General features: G+C 43.1%; 1 protein-coding gene across 1 annotated transcript; it reads left to right on the plus strand.

The window, feature by feature from the left end:
• The first annotated feature begins 2,581 nt into the window (after window positions 1-2,581).
• LOC143572594 (F-box/kelch-repeat protein At1g57790-like) lies at window positions 2,582-3,890 on the plus strand. The gene is made up of 2 exons (XM_077057716.1): window positions 2,582-3,530; window positions 3,751-3,890. The coding sequence occupies exons 1-2, from the start codon at window positions 2,582-2,584 to the stop codon at window positions 3,888-3,890; spliced, it is 1,089 nt and encodes a 362-aa protein (XP_076913831.1).
• Window positions 3,891-21,018: the final 17,128 nt, after the last annotated feature.

The raw sequence follows: 21,018 nt of genomic DNA on the forward strand, positions 1-21,018 counted from the left end.
TGTTGATTCTGTGATATAATTAATTATGGGCAAATAAAGAATATTATTATTATATGATAGTATGGATTATAGTTAGTCTCTTAATTCAAACAAGTATATAACTTTGGGACAATATGGTCATAGTTCATCAAAAAGTAAAATATATGTTAACAAATGTCTGCAAGTTTCTGAAAATAGATAACACATATCAAAGCTATGGAAACGAAAGTGAAACCGAGTCCCGAAGAGCCAAGCGAAATGGGAACAGCCTGAATCGTGACAAACTGCAAGTTTCTTAGATAAATAGATGTAAACATAGTGTCTGCTTTGAACTTTTTTAATGTCTATAAAATGCTGTCTGTTGAGAAATCTCTTAAGGTTATGATCTCGAACGCTTGAATTATTGATCGATTCGCTAAATGATAAGTGACGGATGGTTTCATTTTGAAGTCTTCATTAAGTTCAAAAAAGGAGTTTTTTTGTTATGCAATGATAGTTTATCGAAGTTGTTTTAATCAATTTCTCTATTTGCTCTCTTAATAACCGAGCTTGCTACCTTAAGGATTGTGTGTTTGGGTTTTATGATTCATTTACCTCAATGGAGAGCTTGTGCTGTTTGTTTCCTGCGGTGAATCCCATCATGCACCAGGTACGTTTCTTATCATATGGTGTTGACTAATTTTCTTAATCGTTATTTTCTACTTGCAATGTATACATTTGTTAAAGAGATGTTATGATGTATACCATATCATATGCCTGAGTACCATTTCTAATGCAAAGTTTGACAGTTGAATAAACCACTTGTGAAAGACATAAACATGCTATTCTAGTTTCATAGCTCTTAAATATATCTAGGGTTGCAAACAAGCTCAACCCCTCATGAGCTACTTGGGATCGGATTGATAAGAAGCTTGAAAAGTGCCGAGCCTTTTCGAGCCCGAGCCTCAAATAAAGCTCGTTTAGTTATCGAGCTTGAGTCTTGTATGGGAAGATCATTTAGGCTCGTCGAGCCTTAGAGCCTTGTGCATTTTTAAATTTGAACTCTTTTGGACTTATGTGTCTTCATTTTACGCTAAACAGCCGAGCTTTGGCTCGCTTAAGGGTTTTTGAAATATATAAAAAAAATGTATATAGATTAATAAATATCAAACTTTTAAAAGTGGCTTAAGCTCTCATAAGTCAAAACGAGACGAGCTTGAGCCTAGTCGGGCTTGGCTTGTTTACAGCTCTAGGTATATCCACGTTAGATTCTTGATTATATTCTCTATTCAAAGTTCGTTATTACAAGGAAATCTTAGATATAATGATTGCTTTTTGAAGAGTTAAACCTTATGATTGATTGGTTTAGCCGTTTAGGAGATGTGGGTCGATGAAGGGTATTTTCGTCTTTTATTAATTAAGTTAATTGAGTATGTTTTAATTTAGTTGATTAATTAAGCCCTGCTTGCGGTGCGCACATATGATGTATATTTGTGTGAACCCTCGGGTGGGCAAAAGTGAAATTGCACTAATTTTGACGTTATTTTACTAATCTCGTGAAAATAACGTTAAAAGTGACGGACGGTTAATCAGGCATCATGTAGTGGCATTGATAGCCGAAAGACAAGGGTACATGCACCGATCAGCCGGTGTCCCGATGATTGAGTGCTATGTGCCTTATGTCCAAGGCTTGATGCAAAACTACTATCGAGCCGGGGGTCTCACCGGAAGCAGCCTCTCTATCCTTATGGGGTAGAGGTAAGGCTGTCTACATCTTACCCTCCTCAGACCCTACCATAGCTTTGCTATTGGTGGGATATACTGAGTACGATGATGATGATGATGATGAAATAGGGTTATTTGTAATTCATACCTTTTCAGTTAAATAGAAAGTAAAAAAGACATCGAGGTAGTTCACCACAAAATCCTGTGTTTGTGTGTGATTACCGGATGTTTGGCCCTCATTTCCCATTTTACACACTTGTATATTTTTAATTTAGTTGATAAATAGGGTTAAGGGGCATTATTGTAATTTCTCTTTCTAATCTAACCCTTACTTTAGCCCTCATTTCCCATTTTACACACTTATATATTTTTGCTAGTCACAATCGTCTCTGCTACCCCCTCCCTCAACTCCACTCTTAGCCCCGTGCTGTTGCGATTTCAAATTTTGCAGGTATAACTCAGCTACTTTAATTGATCCCATATCTGATATTTTGTTGGATTTCAGTGTAGAAGTCTGATATTTTTGTAAATGTTTTGCCCTATTTGAGTTTTTACACTTGATTGATTCAATGTGTTAATTTGCTTAGTGAAGTTGTAATATAGTTTGCAAATTGAGTTGTTATGATCTATATCATCGATCAACACATTTACACTTGGATCTCACATGAAAGATTTACCCCTTGTTTTCACTGAAAATGGTATTTTTTTTTTAGATTACCTTTTTAAGAGTTGTTAGCAATCAGCACCGATCCCTTTGTCGATACTTTAAGGTTGGCACAAACAAATTTACAAAATAGTCTTATATGGTTGTTCCTGTTTACATTTTTTTGCATATTATGTGGAATTTTGCATTCACCAGGAAGCTCGAGTTATAATTATTTTTGTTACAAGTGTAGGAATGGTGACTACAAGAAGCAAGGTAAGAAAACTCAACAATGACGGTTCAGGATCATGGCCAAGCCTTGGCCATGATCTGCTCCTGAATATTATGATGCGAATTGGACTTTTCGATTTTATTGCTTTAAGCGGTGTGTGCAAGTCATGGAGATCGGCTGCGGTCTCAAACTGGAAGGAGTTTATGATGTCAAAACAACCGATGTATTTATCTCTCTCTAAACGAGTGAATGGAAAAGATTGCTACTTAGAGGAGAACTGCACACAAAGAAAAATGAACACCGTGGTTCCCCATTCTAGAGGCAGGGTGTGTGTTGGATTAACGTGCGGTTACTTGATATTTTTCGGGAGGGATACTCGTGACTTCTGGCTTGTGAATCCCGTCACAAGGAAAGAACTTCATTTCCCTGGTTTCCCCTACAGTAAAAGCGCAAGTAGTATTCCATCACGCATTAAGGGTATTCTTGTCTTTTCACCTTCACTGTCCGGGTGGGTGCTTGTGGTGCTCGCACACGGTTTTTTAAGTGAGTTATATTTCTCTTTAGCTGGTAAACAAGTCAAATGGAGTTATGTCTCTTTGAATTCTGTTATCCTCGATATACACTTTTTCAAGGGAAAGATATATACGATGAACACCAATAAACGTTTATTTGAATTCAGACTTAATCCAGTGCCCGCCTTCATCCTACACAAAATGAATAATTCTCCATGGGCGGACTTTAGATATGATACGTTAGTAAGTTCAGGGGGAAAACTTTATCTGATGAATACTTCAAATCATTTTGATGCTATTGAAGTTAATTTTGAAAAATGCGAATGGATGAATGAGGAAAACACACTCGGGAAACTTGCAGTTTTCACAAGTGTCTTGAAATGTGATGCTGTGATTGAACCAGTTACATGGGCCCGGACACAGTACAAGAAACTTAATTACGCAGATGATGGCAATCACAGTAAGAAAATCAGCAGGTGTTCAACTACATGCATGTGGTACTTCCCACATGAATGCTTGAATGGTAACGACTCTCATCCGTTGTCTCTTTATTTTTAAGATTATTATGATGTTACAGAATTCCGTGGGTTGGTTTATGACGTTTTCTTAGACATGTATACGACGAATGCTGTGGTTGAATAACTGTAATGATCCTGCTTTGTTTGTTTCATCAAATGCAGAGAATGGTGCTTTGCTGAATATTCTTGAAGAGGAGAGCAAGAAAGCGGGTGGTGCGTCATCTTGTGGTTCAATTAAACGCGTTGGCAAATTGGTTATAAAAAGATTAGACCGTATTACCAATCAAATTAGTCAAGATTAAGAGTTTGGTTTTGTTTCTTTGTGTTGAAAGACAAAGTTTTTAATGGAATATATTCAATATTCTCAGTTCTGTAATTTTTATCAGTTTGTGAATGCATCACCAACGATTCTATTCATCTGGAAACGAATTCACGGGTAAATGGTTCTAGGGGTGTAAATGAGCCGAGCCTGAGATCGATTGGCTCGAGTTCTGCCCGTTTATTATCTATTAATTAATATATATAAGTTTTTAATTATTTTTATATATTTTGAGAAAATCTTAAACAAGCCTAACCTCGGCTAGAGCTTGTGCTTGGCTATGTTTTGTGAAACTAATACACAGAAGTCCAAAAGATGTAAAGCACAAGAATATACAAGGCTCGACGAGCCTAAACGAGCTTCTCATACAAGGCTCAGGCTCGATAACTAAACAAGCTTTGTTTGAGGCTCGGGCTCGACTCGTTTGCACCCTAAGTGGTTCAATCGTTTCATTGGAAAAGGAAGCTGTTGCATTGTTCATAATGTATGGGATGCTATTGATTTTGTTTGTATGCTGTGTTTATTGAGTTTAAGTTATTATAAATATGAATATTCACTCAACTTTCTCAACAACTGGGTTTGAGTTTAATATTATACTTTAATATTATATGTTTAGTTTAGTTGTTTAGTGTTATGTATTCAGTTAAGTTCCAGATTTCACTAAGAGATTATTAATAAGTATTAACTGTGACTATTAAATACTTTACCAAAAAAATTATGTAATTGTTAGCATCGATCATCATATTTATAACTAAAAGTAAATTTTTAAAACTATTAGCAACCGACTTACATTTTAGTTTAGATAAACTATAGGAGGGCTCAGTTCATACAATTGAAAGGATCAACTAGCATATTTTATTATTAAGACAAATAAAAAATGAAGTCAACAAAAAGCTGACTACATATTTTTGAGGATACGGACTTTTGGTAAGTGTGAGGACCACGAAATCATTTGATTTATGATGTGGTAAGATTGAGTTTTATTATAAACAAATGGTATATTTTAATGTAATAAACGAAAAACTATGCCTGTAATTATTTGTGACTTTTTGTAGTTGATTGATAATATAAAGGATTGGTATCAAACTAGATATATTATATTTTGTAACCAATTTAAAAATGATAAGAATAAAAGACATGATGAAATTAAGATGAAATCATCAAGTTTGAATGTTTTTATATTGGGTGAGTATGAGACATTTCGAGTCGGTTATGAGTTGAAACCAAACCTGTGACCAATAATTTGGTATTTGAATTTTCATAGTCGATCACTCTGGTTATAAACGGTTTGATTAGTTAAGTTATTGAAAAAGATGGCTTGGTTACTGTTAATCATATGTTAATTGCCGATTATGGACATAATTGTAATTTCAGTTAATAAATACAATTATCACTTGACTCAAATAAAAAACAAAATACATAAACTTTGATTTTAATTTTGATTTATTTCAATTAATTCAGTTATTTTATCGGATAGGGGTGCAATTTTGAGCTAGAACCTTTGTAAGGGCAACTTAGGGTGGTATTGGGTGGTACATTGTATCTTTATATACGTTTATTTGGTGTATGTTTGGTGGTCGGGTTCTCGTGTCTAGCTTCTTGCTCGCTTTGTTGGATGTTGTTGGTTAATAAATTCACATTTGTTGGTCGTTCAAAAAAAAATTCAGTTATTTATATGAATACTATAATAATAATCCAGCTAATAAATATAGATTCTTAGATAAATAGCAACTAAACCATGATGTTCTTAACTAATTCTACTATTTCAATTTAGTTTTGGGATATTGGGATCCATTGTGGTTGGTATTAAATTGATATTCGGAAGTTATTGGATCAGTCTACTTTCGCTTGGGTTGTTTAAAGTCTTGAAAGCTATTAAATATATATATCATACTATTTCCCATATAAATGTAACATTTCATCATTCTTTTTAACTATTCTCGATATTTAAGTGAGCCTTTTTAATACGAGATGTCAACAGTCCATACTGTTTTAGACACTCCAAATCTGACTCACCTAATAACATCATCAAGAAGAAAACCTACTACTGCGAAGAAAACCCTTTAAGTCAGGTTTTAAATTTATGGCCTTAGAATCTCGAACCTTAACACTACACCTACCATTGGACCTGAAGGTTAAGGGCATGTCATCATATCTTCTTGGCGTTAATGGGATATATTTGATAGTTTAGGATCCTATGAAGTGGACCTGGGCCATAAAAAAACTAGGGAAGTTGCATTCTTCTTGATGTCATAGTATACACTAGAAAATATATAAAAGTAGTAAAAAGAAATATAAGAAGGGAAATATTAAACTTATAAATCTTGCAATATTATACTTCAGATTTAAGTATAGTATAAGTCAGTCATATTATTTGCATCCAAAACATTATAAAGTGTTTATAAATCTAGCATTTATAAAACAAGAAGTTGCAAACATAAGCTTCTTTAGATTGCACTAAGGAGGGGTTTTAATTTCAATTTTCACTAGAAAATAAACACACTAATAAAACAAAATAAAAAATAAAAAAACTTATATATAAAAAGAAGAATTAGATTATCAAATATTGGCAAAACATTTTTTTTTATGTTTTCGATGTTTTGTATTAAATGTAACAACATATATTACATGTAACAAAAAAAAACAATGTTACATAGGGTTTTCACGGGTTTTCATAACTCAAGTGGGTTTTCATTTTATACTTTGCATATATATATATATAAGTCCGAATTAGTAAATGAGAGAGAGAGAGAGAGGAGGGAGATAAGAGTTAGAACTTAGAACGCGGCATTGGTTTGCGAGACAAACCATTAAGGGGCTGTTTGGGATTCCTTATTTTCACCTCCTTATAACTTATAAGGAGAAGTCATAAGTTACAAATGTGTAACTTATCAACATTTCCTCTCACATAATAAGAAAACCTTAACACTTTTTTTTAACTTGTCATAAGTCATAAGTTATAAGGAGACAAAAATAAGGAATCTCAAACACCCCCTAAGGATGATCCAAGTATTTTAATTTTAAAGATATAAATAAAACAAAGAAAACTACAATAACATGTGAAGATTAAATACAAAAGATATGGAGTATTAATTGGGTAAGTATACATAAGTAAAGGAGACGTTGAGAGAGGGAGAGGAAAAGAGATTGTAAAATTGCCTTTACCTAAAATAGCAGCATTAATCGACTTACACAGTTATTTAAAAGGATATGTAAAGTTCATTTTATATGAAAAGATTTGGATAAAAAATTATTTGTAATTCCAAGTTTTGAAATATGTGCAAAAGCAGGGGGAAAAACAATTATGCCCTTAATAATGAAAGTTCCAAAAGTCTGAAAATGACCTTTTAAGTGGTCAATTTTGTGAAAGAAATATGTCTTCGGATCTCTATAAGCAAAAGATCTTGGAAATTAGCATACTATCTCTTATTTTAAATCATTTTATTTTCAAGTAATATACTTCATAGTTCAAACTTTAAATATGTTCATTGGACTATAAGCCCACACAAAAGTAATTTCTTAATTTGATGGGATTGTTAGGTATTATACAATAGGTTAAATATCTAACCCGTATAGAGTATTTAGCCGGTTAAAAAAAAGATCATGTATTGTGGTAGAGGGGAAAAACGCCCCCCCCCCCCCACCCACACCCCCTTCTTCTTCATTAACTGGACAATCTTTGGCCCCACCTTCTTCATCAGGGCGTTTTGTACAAAACGCTCAGGGAGCGGTGTACCCGACGTTTTGGGTTTTTTCTCAACCATAACGTCCCGCTACGTTTGGTCTAATAAAAAATTAATTAAAGCCGGACATAATGGTCTCAAGAAGTCATTTACAGTCCTAAAAAGCTTTTCAAGCGTGATTTTTCCCAACTTTTCCGTTACTATAAATTTGTGTTTACTCTAGTTTAGTATTTAATTATTATAATATTATTTCATTTAATATAGTTTTTTTTTTTGAACAAGTATATATAAGGTACACTATGAAGATTGAACCACTGACCACCAAATTCACACTCAAACCACATTACCACCTCACCAAAATGAGAATGGTAAATCGGTCAGCTAAGAAGAATCGAACTCGAGTGTGTGTGTTAAATTTAATATAATTAATTTGACTTTTCTTAGCATGTGTTTGTTAATATTTTTTGAAAAATTTAAATGAATAGTTTGTCTTTTATTTTTATCAACGATCGGATATAACTTTAATTTAAACCAAGTTACAATTCTATATAAGGTATTCTTTGAGTTTGTTAGCGGCTTTGGCAAATGTTTTGTATCAAGATTTCAAAGAAAGAGAAATCAATTAATATTCTAGCATTACGTATCCAAGTTCTACATATGAAGAGGTAGGTCCCAGCAGAGACCAGTTGGTCCCGCAAGACTCACCTTGAACAGGGTTGTCTGCGCAAAGGCCATCTGCTCCCGCAGGACCCACCATGCTCATAGAATCTTACGCGCAGTACGCAAGCTGTACACGCAGGGAAAGCCTCTCAATGGTGAAGTACCCCGCCTGTTCCCGCAGTTGCGGATACAAGCCATCAGGGAAGGCTACCCGCAGACAGCAAGGCTACACGTACAAGATTAGCTACTTCAGCAGTCACGTGAAGGCATGAGCAAGGCGGGAACAATCCCGCCCAAATGAGCCAGTCTGATTCTGAAAGATCTTTTGTACCATACCTACCAAGGTATGGATAGGACAGACAATCTGACCAGAACAGCCCATGAGCCAATCACAGGGTGACAGCTCACCGACAACAGTGCGAGGAGGAGCACCCTCTAGTACTGTTTGTCACTATTAGCCGCTGCCTACTCACCAACTCTCACTGTGGAGCAGGCGCAGCCTACAGTTGGTGGAATAGTATTACTGTTGGCCGTAACCTATTCACCAACCAGCATGGCCTGCGTACAATCCACAGTCAGTAGGACGTGCATGGTCTACAGTTGGTGGAATAGTGCAGCCGACTTTATTACTGTTGGCTGTAACCTACCCACCAACCAGTATGGCCTGTGCGTAATCCACTGTTGGTTGAACAGGAATACTATTCAGCCGGCTGTACCTTCTAGAAAACCTACCTTCGGCTATAAATACTCCAATATCTTGGAATGGTAAGATCATCTACTATCTCGTATAACTTACTTGATAACTGCTCTAATAGTATTCACATACTTTTATATTCAAAGAGCAATATAGACTGATTCTCACGCCGGAGGGTGGTCACAAGGAGGAACCCCCCCTTCTCAGTGACGAGCTTACGGTGTCTGTTTTGCAGGTTCCCGGAAGTACAACCTACTCTGCTGGACCTAACCTTCGTGGGAAACATTACCTGGCCCCCAGATTACCTGTAATCTGCCCGGGGTTGATTAGTGTTTCTTCATTGGCGCCATCCGTGCATAAAGCTAGAACTACATCTTTCTCCAGTTTTTCAAAACTTCCAAGATGGTTAGAGAAATTCCGGTAACCACAACCCCAGCCACTGGGGTTAACACCGGCAACACAATGTTTACAAACACTACCCCAGCCACCCAAGCTGGGGCAAGTGAAATACATTTTACGAACACTACCCCAGTCACTCATGTAGGGGCAAGTGGAGTAAATATTCCACTAGGATTCACTGATGCCCAGCTGGAAAAACGACCTCGAGCCCCTCGCCAAACACTTGATCAAGTGAAGGCATGGGCCGAGGCACGTCAAAGAGAATTTCAGGCTGAGTTGGACGAACGCTTGCGTTCAGTCCAACAAGCTGAGGAATTCGGTAGTACTCGCCAGCACCTCAACATGAGTAGTGAGTACGAGTACTCAGACGGCGAGGGGGAAGACTCCGACACCGACGCGAACCCTCGCCATAGGGCGAAAGGGAAGCGTAAGGAAACGGATCCCCAGCCAAAAAGGAACTTTGGGGAAGCATTCCAACCAGTCACGGAAAAAAGCTCTCGCGACTTCTCCAAGGCCTTTAGACCTACTGCTACAAACGCAGGAAGGTCAAAATTTGCAAGGGACATTGCAGAAGCAATCGCCCCGAGGAGTGCCAAACAAATGTCCAACGTTGGCACATACGATGGTCTATCCGACCCAGATGACCATCTGAACAGGTTCATTGCGGGGGCAACCGTCAGTAACTGGACGGAACCCACGTGGTGCTACATGTTCCAGATGACTCTGGTAGGAGCAGCCAGAGCATGGTTCGACCGTTTACCGGTCCACCACATTTATGACTGGGCAGACTTCCAGAACAAGTTCAGTCAACAGTTTAGTCAACAGAGGAAGCACACTGAGGAGCAGTGGACGATCCTCAACTGTGTCAGAGAAGAGGATGAATCCTTACTGGACTTCATCACCCGCTTCAACTCCAAGAAGGTGAGTCTGGGCAACATCAGTGAAGACCTCGTTCGCGCCGCTTTCATTCAGGGCGCTGAATACCCAGAACTCATCCGCACTCTGACGGGTAAAGACGGTATGCCATCCACGTGGGATGCCATAATGACGGCAGCCAAGCGCTTTGCCGAAACAGAGAAACAGCTGGGAAGAGATCTCCCCCACAATACAAACCTCTACACGCAGAGGACAAGGGAGAATAATGTAAGAACCGCCCGGCTAAACAAAAAGAGGCGGCAAGGTATTTGGCAGTCAAGGATAAACTTTGACGCCCCCTCAAGCTCTCGCCCTCTGGTTGGCGGAAGGGACAAAACGCACCCTTTGAACCGAAAAAACCGCTGGACGCCACTCACCAAGAGCGTCACGGAGATATTTGCCACGGAAAAACTGCCATGGCCAAAAGCTCCAGTGATCCGACAGAAACCCAATGCGGATCAAAGCAAGTCTTGTGACTTCCATGGGACAAAGGGCCATAGCACTGAGGAGTGCACATCCTTGAGGGACATCGTCGAGACATTCGTCAAGGATGGGAGGCTCGCACACCTCGTGGCATCTATCAAGAAGGGAGGAAGGAACGACAACAGGTACAGGGGTAACGGACGGAAGCCCGTCGACATTAGCATCAACATGGTCCATGGTAAGGTCAGAGGAAGAAAGAGACCAATGACCGAACCATGCGCATGGAAGGAAGCAGAAGTGCGCTTCCCGCGAGTGCCGGGAGGCCCAAACAAAGAAGGCCCCATTGTCATTAAAAGCCAGCTGGGGCACTACATCACCTCCCGCACCCTCGTTGACAATGGCGCATCGTCGACAGTGATGTACAGGCAGTTCTTCGACAAGCTCGATGATGAAGACAAGGAACGCCTGGAGACGGTCTATGCTTCAATGGAAGGGTTTGACGGCAGCATGAACACTCCCTTGGGCATCCTATCTTTCCCCGTCACTCTCACCGATGGGAATTATTCACGCACGGAGGATGTGGATTTTGTTGTGATGAAAAAACCACATCATACGTATGACATCCTATTCGGGAGAGACGGGATGGCAAGATTCAACGCTGTGGTATCCTCAGTCCACGGCATGATGGGATGGCCAACAACTGAAGGCGTAGCGATGATCACGGGCATTCCCCAGGTATGCATCGCATCTGTCTCCTCTAAACCCAAACCGAAGATGGCCAAACAAACCATCACTGAGCCTGAACAGTGGGCATTCAACGGGAAATATCCCGATCAGGCCGTTACCATTGGCCCGACAATTGTTGATCCAACACGCACCTTACTCAAGCGCTTACTGCAGCGAAACGCAGACATCTTCGCGTGGACACCAGCCGACATGACTGGTGTACCCCGGGGAAAGGCAGAGCATAAGCTCAAATGCGATCCGGCCGTAACGCCGATCGTACAAAAGCGCAGAGTAATGGGGCCCGAGCAAACCAACGCGTGCAGAACCCAAGTCAAGGAACTCCTTGATGCGGGCATCGTGCGCGTTAGCAAATATCAAACATGGGTTGCAAATCCCGTAATGGTACCGAAGAATAACAAACAATGGCGCATGTGCATAGATTTCAAAGATTTGAATAAAGCATGCCCCAAAGATTGTTATCCGTTGCCAGAAATTGATCTCAAGGTGGATTCGGTGGCACCATTTCGCCTTAAATGCTTCTTGGATGCGTATAAGGGGTACCATCAAATCCACATGGCTGTGGATGACCAGGACAAAACCGCCTTTCGGACGCCCGATGGCACATTTTGTTATAAAATGATGCCGTTCGGACTTAAGAACGCGGGGTCCACGTACCAACGACTAATGGACAAAGAGTTTCACGCCCAAATTGGGAGAAACTTGGAAGTCTATATGGATGATTTGGTCATCAAAAGCCCCGAGCCAGAGACGATGTTGAAAGACATTGAGGAAACTTTCAACACGCTCAGAAAGATAAACATGAAGCTCAACCCGAGCAAGTGTTCATTTGGGGTGGAAGAAGGGAAGTTCTTAGGGGTCATTATTACTAAAGATGGCTTCAGAGCGAACCCTGAAAAGGTCGAAGCCATTGTCAAAATGGAATCACCTACCACCATAAAACAGGCTCAAACACTTAATGGACGACTAGTCGCGCTTAACCGCTTTTTGGCAAACCATGCGGATAGGTCGTTCCCTTTTGTGTCAACACTAAGAAATTGTTTAAAGAAAACGCACTTCCGCTGGACACCAGAAGCGGAAGCAGCTTTCCAGGAGATTCGATCACGCCTGATCGAACTCCCAACACTCACAGCACCACAAGCGGGAGAGGAGTTAATCCTATACCTCTCCGCAACAGATAGAGCAACCGGGGCAGTCCTGCTTGTAGAACGAAAAGGCATCCAGATGCCAATCTATTATGTTAGCCGCGTGCTGGCAGACGCGGAAACCCGGTACTCTACCCTGGAAAAACTGGTCTTGGCACTTATACACGCTTCACGCAGGTTGAGACGATATTTCCAGGGTCACCCAATCACTATTCTCACCAACTTCAAACTCTCAAATGTTCTAGGCAAACCCGAGTTATCGGGACGCCTAGCCAAATGGGCAATTGAATTGGGAGAATATGCGATTCAATACAAGCCGAGACCAGCCATTAAAGGCCAGGTCCTGGCTGATTTTATTGCCGAAGTCCCCGCTGCGCGGGAGAAAGAGTGCCAGGAGGAGGTTCAACCCTCCCCAGCACACGAAATCGATGAGGTCTGGCGACTCTATACTGATGGAGCAGCTAGTAACGAGGGTTCAGGCGCAGGGTTAAAATTAACAAACCCAGCAGGCCAGGAATATACTTATGCTATTCGGCTGGATTTCCCAAGTACGAATAACGAAGCTGAATATGAAGCATTCCTGGCCGGATTGAGGATTGCGCGTAAAATGGGTGTAAAAAATTTGGAAGCCCACGTTGATTCCATGCTAGTGGCAAACCAAATAAACGGGACGTACACGGCTGTGAACCACACAATGGCCCTGTACCTTGCCCAAGCCAAAGCCATCATGCGCGATTTTAATGATTGTAAAGTGATACACGTCAAGCGCAGCGAAAACAAATCTGCGGATGCGTTAAGCAAGCTTGCATCACTGGCCTTCACCCACTTGGGAAAGGACATCCGCGTGGAACTCCTCGAAACACCATCAGTCCCGCACAAGGAAATTTGTGTCATCCAAACCGGTACAGAAACATGGATGACCCCAATAATAAAATACCTTGAAGCAGGAACGTTACCAGAGTCGAAGTCACAGGCAAGAAAACTACGCTGTAAAGCACTAAATTATCAGCTGGTCAATGACACCCTTTACAGACGTAACTTTCTTGGCCCGTTGTTAAGATGCGTGGACAACCAAGATGCAGACTACCTCCTGAGGGAGGTTCACGAAGGCATCTGTGGAGTACACGCAGGCCCCCGCGCTGTGGTAGCCAAGCTAAACAACGCGGGATACTTCTGGCCGGGGATGCATATGGACGCGTTGGCATACATCAGAAAATGCAGATCTTGCCAGCTTTACGCACCCAACACGCATCGCCCGAAAAATGATCTTGTTCCTGTCACTTCCTCGTGGCCATTTCAGAAGTGGGCCATCGACGTGACAGGCCCATTTCCAACAGCAGCTGGGAATGTTCAGTTCCTAGTGGTAGCCATTGACTACTTCACCAAATGGATAGAAGCGAAACCTTTAGCCCAAACAACCGCAAAGAATATCAAAAAATTTATTTGGGAATTTATTATTTGTCGTTTTGGACTTCCACAGAATTTGGTAAGCGACAATGGCACCAACTTTGCTGACAAGAAGCTGCAGCAGTGGCTGAAAGAACTTCAAATCACCCACACCTTTACCTCAGTGGCACACCCGCAAGGTAACGGTGAGGTGGAAAGAGCAAATAAGAGCATCGTCGAAGGCATAAAGAAAAGACTCTTGGAACATAGATCCGGTTGGGTGGACGAACTTCCACACGTCCTTTGGGCAAACAGAACGCTGAAGAAGACCAGTACGGGAGAAACCCCGTTCAGTCTCACTTATGGCACTGAAGCCATGATCCCAGTCGAAATCGGTTTACCCTCACCGAGGGTCTTAATCCAACCAGAAGACAATGATGCGGAAAGACGGTTAGACCTTATGCTAGCCGAAGAGCGCAGAGACTTAGCCGCCGTGCGTGAAGAAAACTACAAACGACAAATGCAAAAATACTACAACACGCGGGTAAAACTCTGCAACTTCAAGGAAGGAGACTACATACTGCGTAACAACGAGGCTTCGAACCAACAACGCCCAGGAAAGTTGGCCCCGATTTGGGAAGGGCCATACATTATCAAAGAGGTTCTGGGAAAGGGCGCGTACCGGCTCGAAAGGCTCGATGGCACTCCCATCCCTAGAACATGGAATGGAGCTCAATTACGCAAATGTTATATGTAGATCAATTCCAACTTGTAAAGAAAAGGCCTAGAGCCACTTCTAATGGAAATGATTCTCCTTTCATGATGTATTGATAGCTTGTAACCTATGAACTTCCCTTACAGGAAGAAGTAGTTGCGTGTGGAAGGCGGCAATACCCGCATAAACACAACGCCAAAATGTTAAAAGTTCTAAGGAAAACCTACACGCAGGTCAGATGTAGGTAAAGTTTAGCCATCCTTGTAAGTGCAGGTGACGGTCTTACCCGCACAATCACATTCAAGGAAGCCAAACTTAACTTACCATCTACCACGTTAAAAGGTTAACTTATGAACACATAAAAAAGGATAAGAAAAACCTACACGCAGGTCAGATATAGGTCTAAAGTTAAAGCCATCCTTCTAAGTGCAAGTGACGGTTACACCCGCACAATCACGAAAGAGGGAGCAAAAACTTTAGTCCATTATCAACCACGTTCAAAGGTTTAACTTAATGCCTTAGAAATTTTGAAAAACCTACACGCAGGTCAGATAGAGGGTAAAGGTTAGCCATCCTACCAAGTGCAAGTGACGGTTTTACCCGCACAATCACGAAGGAGGAGGCGAAACTTTAACCCATCATCAACCACGTTCAAAGGTTCTTATTCTAAACACTTGGGAAATTGCTAATTTAAACTAAGTATGCAAGTCATAAGTTTATAAAGCAAAGAACCCAAGGAAGGAAATAACAATCTTATACGCAAAGAGATTAATATTTCACAATCATTTACAAGAATGGCTGGGTAACTACCCGCCTAAAAGAAATCTATACAAAGCTAAGTCTATCCTACCAGCGGGAAGGGATCTTCAGGATCAGGCTTCAGGGCCACCTCCGCTTGGGCCAGCACCATCAGAGCGCGGCTGCCCAAGGAAAGCCTTAAGGATGTTTAGCCCATCATCAGCAGCAGCAGCTTCATTCACCTTCTCCACCACTGGATGCGGGAAGGCAGCGTACTGGTTCACAGCTTGGTCATAAGCAGCTTCAGTGTTAACATTGAATAAAGGGAAGTTGGAGGGCGGAAAGCCTCTCTCAGCAAACCCTAGACCAAGCAGGAAGCCAGTCTTCTGCCCATCCTCATGAGAAGCGTTGAGGGCCGCGCTCATCGCATCGTCATAAGAGGTCTCTGAAAGGACCTGACGCACAACCTACAAAAGAATAAAGTTAGAACATTTTCTAATTACGAGCAGAAAGCGTAAAGAAAAAGAGGATACCTGAGGCAACGCTTCTCGAAGCAACCATTGGAGGGTAGCTTGACTTTCTTTACAAGCACGTTCGGCTCCGCTTTTATCAAGGTTGGCAAGTTGAACTTCCTTGGCGGCAGCTTCTTCGACGCTTTTGAGTTTCCTTTCAGTACGGTCAAGCACCCCCCTCTGGTCAAGGATCTCCTGCAGCTTCTTGGCATCTTCCATTGCCAAGGCGTCATGAGCATGCTGAAGAGCCTTTAATTTGCATTTAAGCTGCTCATTCTCTTCGCGAAGTGGCTCAGCAACAGCTTCAGCCTTGGCAGCCCTCTCAGTTGAGTTTCGCGCAGTCTCCTTGGCCAGCCGAAGCTGTTCATTCACAGCTTGGGCAGCCTTGGAGCGGGCCTCGAGTCGCGCCTGGACTTCAACCTCAAGGGCCTTGAATGCCTTCTCCTTCTCGGCTGCGGCAGCGGCCAACTGCCGGTTCTCCTCCCGAAGAGCCCGCGCTTCAGATATATCTTTGGCGCGAGCTGCTTTTAACTTGTCGTTTTCACGACAAAGCAGCTCGACGCGGGGCTGCGTTCGGGCCTGGAGAACCCGAAGCTCATTGGTTAGCCTACCCTCTTGGTAGCTAGCCATGGCTTCCCCCAACGCACCATGAGGAGCAGCGTGGCGAGCCCAGTCCACGCACTCCACAGGGGTGCGAAGGGTTGTTCCTCGGCGTATGTTCCATCTTGGAACATACACTTCATTGGAATCCGACACTGCAAAAGAAACAAAGGCAGTTAGGAAAAGATGATAAAAATATGTAAAGGAAAAGGAACCCTACGTACCTGTAGGGTCAATAACAGGCCGATAGCCGCCAAACCCATCACCTGAACCTAAAGGAAATCCATCCAACAGGTCAGGCAGACGGGAAGGTGGCATAGATCGGCGGGAAGCCTGGCGCATACCTGAAGGTCCGGCCGTCGGTGCCGGTGGCGCAGGTATAGTGGCAGCCGCTGTGGTAGCCATGGTTGGCGCCACCTCCTCAGCAACAGTAACCGCCGGCTCCGTGAAAGATGCTGTAAAAATTGCACTCACGGCCGGCGGAGACACCTTCTCAGCTGGAACAGCCTCAGGAAGGCTGGAACCAGCGGAAGCAGGCGGAGACGCCTGGGTCGATGCCTCGGGAAGGCTGACCGAGCCTACCGTCATTGGCGGGGGAATACTTGCTCCAACTCCACCCTGGAATGCGTCAACATCCACACCTACATAAGCAAAAGTGTTAGAAAAATTTATTTTAAACAACAAATCTAGACAAGAATTATGGGGGTACTTACGGGGTTTCTTGAGCTTGAACGCACGGACGAGCGGGGGCGAACCCGATGGAGCCGGCCTCTTGACACCGGTAACCGTCGTTGCCGCTGCCTCCTCGGAGGTGACACCTGCAGCCTCCGGAGCGGTGGTCTCTTCACCACCGGGCTTCCCCGCCACCTCTGCATTATCTGACTCCGAGTCAGATAGGACTACCGGGTCGGCCGTAGAGGCCACCTTCTCCTTGCCCTTGGCGACGGCAGCCTTTCTCTTCCGCACCAGTGGAGGACCTTCTGCGGATTCCTCAGAAGAAGAAATGTCATGAACTCCAGCAGCAGGCACAGCTTTGAGAGGTTCAGGGTAGAAGATAGGCTTACCTGGCCGTCGGTGGCTCAGGATCTCTTGGCCTGGCGGGTAAACCTCCACGAACCGACCCGCAGTCTGCTCGAGGATGGGCAACTCGTTCTCGTCCAGAGCACGAGTACCCATCCGCGCAGGACCATCTTCCTCCCGCGGATTCAGGAGCGACTGAAGATCGTTACCCTCTGAAATCAACAAGAAAGTTAGAAAAAATCGTAGTCAGCAAAAAAGAAACAAGACATACCATAAGGGGTAGAGTTCGAACCATATTCAAGGACGATCGGAACCTTATCCGCATTCGCCGCCTTCCACACCCGGCTCATCCCCAGCATCACCATCGCCGACTCCGGAAAACGGAAAACCGGGGACTGGACCCGGGATATCTTCGAAAACCATTCCGCCTCCTCGTAGTTAAGGGCGGGAAGGTTCGGAAGCGCCTGGCCATTCTTAAACTTCATGGCGATGGGGACGGCGCGAGCGGATATGAAGAAGAACTCTCTTCTCCATGAGCGAAGACTCCGCTCGGTGGTACAAATCTTTAAACCCTTTATACGGGTTGTAAGAGTGTACCACCCCTGGATGCACCTCCAAGTGTAGAAGGTCATCAGACGGTCAACAAAGGGCTCAAGGCCCAGTATCCGGCACACCCACTCAAAGTGCCGGACCTTGGCAATGGCCATGGGGTGCACCTCTGTCAGGTGCACACCGTGCCTCTCCAGGACACGGTACACAAACTTTGTCAACGGAAACCTAAGGTTTCCGTAGACAAAGAATGCAGCATAAACCCCGATCTTGCCACTAGGGGCATCGTACACAGTATGGTGGGGTTCAGGAAACTCAGGCTCGAGAGACTCGAGCATGAACTTCCTGACGATATACTGGTACAGATCGACAGGAAGAGAACACTGGCACTCGCCAGCAGTCTTCTGATCATCAGTATCATGAGAAGACATGGTGGAAAGAAGAAAGTGATTTCGGGAAAATGCTTGCCTGAAAAGGGGAGTATTTGCCGGAAATCACTAAGAAGAAGAAAGGTGAAAGTGTGAATTACAGATAACTCTCTCCCCCTTTATATAGTAATCGCAATTAATGCGGTGAATTTAATGCGGAGGAGAGAGAAATCAAAGGTGCAATGAAACTATGACACGTGGCAAAAAGCAGGCTGGCAACAGCTGTTGAAAGGACGTGTGCCAGTAATTTCGCGGCCACGCGCCTGAAAAATCACGCCCACGCGCCTGAAAAAACGACTGGAATGACCATGTTCTGTCACGTCACCATAACTTCCTGCACGTCCTGACACAGTCAGAAGAAACTGTCGCACGACGTTTCAGAGGTTTGGACTGTTCTTATCTTTTCACCAACTCTTCGAATTTCAAAATTCAAAATTCGAAAATATTAAAAAGTAAGCGGGAAAATCCCCCCTTACCTTGGCAAACAAGTAACCGTAAGACGGATGCGGGTACAGTGTTAAGGCGAAACCCTTCACATACCTAGCACCCGCAGGGAATTGAAGCCAAATATTCCTCGGCAACCAAGTAACTATAAGACGGGTGCGGGTACAGTGTAAAGGCAAAATCCTTCACATACCTAGCACCCGCAGGGAATTAACGCCAGGAATACCTTGGAAGTAAAGTAACCGTAAGACGAGCGCAGGTACAGTGTTAAGGCAAAACCCTTCACATACCTAGCGCTCCGCTGGGAATTGAAACCAAGAAGGATCTTCTGGGCAATGCTTGCGGAAACGGAAATAACATCCCCGCATAGCGGGAGCGTCGAGAACTACGTTGTTTGAAGCTCCAAGATGGAATTGGTGGTCTTAACATAATTGATCACTATGTTCGAAACTACCAAAACCTCATGGAAAATACATACAACTGGGACTCAATGCTCCTGACTTGCGAGGAAGTTACAGACCTACCCGCATCATACCCAAAGACCAAGCAGGAAACTCGGGCATTTCTGCAAGTGACAAGGACTTCCCATGGAAAACCTTACAAAACCCTTTTCAAAACCCTTTGCTTAAGTCCAAAAGTTCACCTCACTTTATTAAACACGCATGAGAAGAACATTGGACTGGGGGGACTTGAAGAGGTAGGTCCCAGCAGAGACCAGTTGGTCCCGCAAGACTCACCTTGAACAGGGTTGTCTGCGCAAAGGCCATCTGCTCCCGCAGGACCCACCATGCTCATAGAATCTTACGCGCAGTACGCAAGCTGTACACGCAGGGAAAGCCTCTCAATGGTGAAGTACCCCGCCTGTTCCCGCAGTTGCGGATACAAGCCATCAGGGAAGGCTACCCGCAGACAGCAAGGCTACACGTACAAGATTAGCTACTTCAGCAGTCACGTGAAGGCATGAGCAAGGCGGGAACAATCCCGCCCAAATGAGCCAGTCTGATTCTGAAAGATCTTTTGTACCATACCTACCAAGGTATGGATAGGACAGACAATCTGACCAGAACAGCCCATGAGCCAATCACAGGGTGACAGCTCACCGACAACAGTGCGAGGAGGAGCACCCTCTAGTACTGTTTGTCACTATTAGCCGCTGCCTACTCACCAACTCTCACTGTGGAGCAGGCGCAGCCTACAGTTGGTGGAATAGTATTACTGTTGGCCGTAACCTATTCACCAACCAGCATGGCCTGCGTACAATCCACAGTCAGTAGGACGTGCATGGTCTACAGTTGGTGGAATAGTGCAGCCGACTTTATTACTGTTGGCTGTAACCTACCCACCAACCAGTATGGCCTGTGCGTAATCCACTGTTGGTTGAACAGGAATACTATTCAGCCGGCTGTACCTTCTAGAAAACCTACCTTCGGCTATAAATACTCCAATATCTTGGAATGGTAAGATCATCTACTATCTCGTATAACTTACTTGATAACTGCTCTAATAGTATTCACATACTTTTATATTCAAAGAGCAATATAGACTGATTCTCACGCCGGAGGGTGGTCACAAGGAGGAACCCCCCCTTCTCAGTGACGAGCTTACGGTGTCTGTTTTGCAGGTTCCCGGAAGTACAACCTACTCTGCTGGACCTAACCTTCGTGGGAAACATTACCTGGCCCCCAGATTACCTGTAATCTGCCCGGGGTTGATTAGTGTTTCTTCAACATACGTCAATTTTGTTGTAGAATTTCTCTAATGATTCATGGAATAACTTAGGTTGGCTCATTGAAGATTCAAATCGAACAAAGCTCAACCAAGTCGTTAAAATTTTATTTGGATCTATAAAATATTTAAACATCTTTGAAAAGTGGAAAGTTGAAAGTTGCTTCTAAGAATGTCCCTATGAGACAATTAATACCTGCTTCTATAAAAATAACAAGAATGGCAATGGCATAGTTCCAAAGTACCGCCTGCTACCTTCTGGGATGCACACAGCCATATATTATTACAAAAGAAGTTACATATTTTATATAGAAAAAGAATGTTTATTATA

This window comes from Bidens hawaiensis, unplaced genomic scaffold, assembly GCF_021521415.1.
Source record: "Bidens hawaiensis isolate Kalapana, Puna unplaced genomic scaffold, B.hawaiensis_p1.1 tig00025976_1, whole genome shotgun sequence".
In the NCBI taxonomy this organism is placed as follows: Eukaryota; Viridiplantae; Streptophyta; class Magnoliopsida; order Asterales; family Asteraceae; genus Bidens; species Bidens hawaiensis.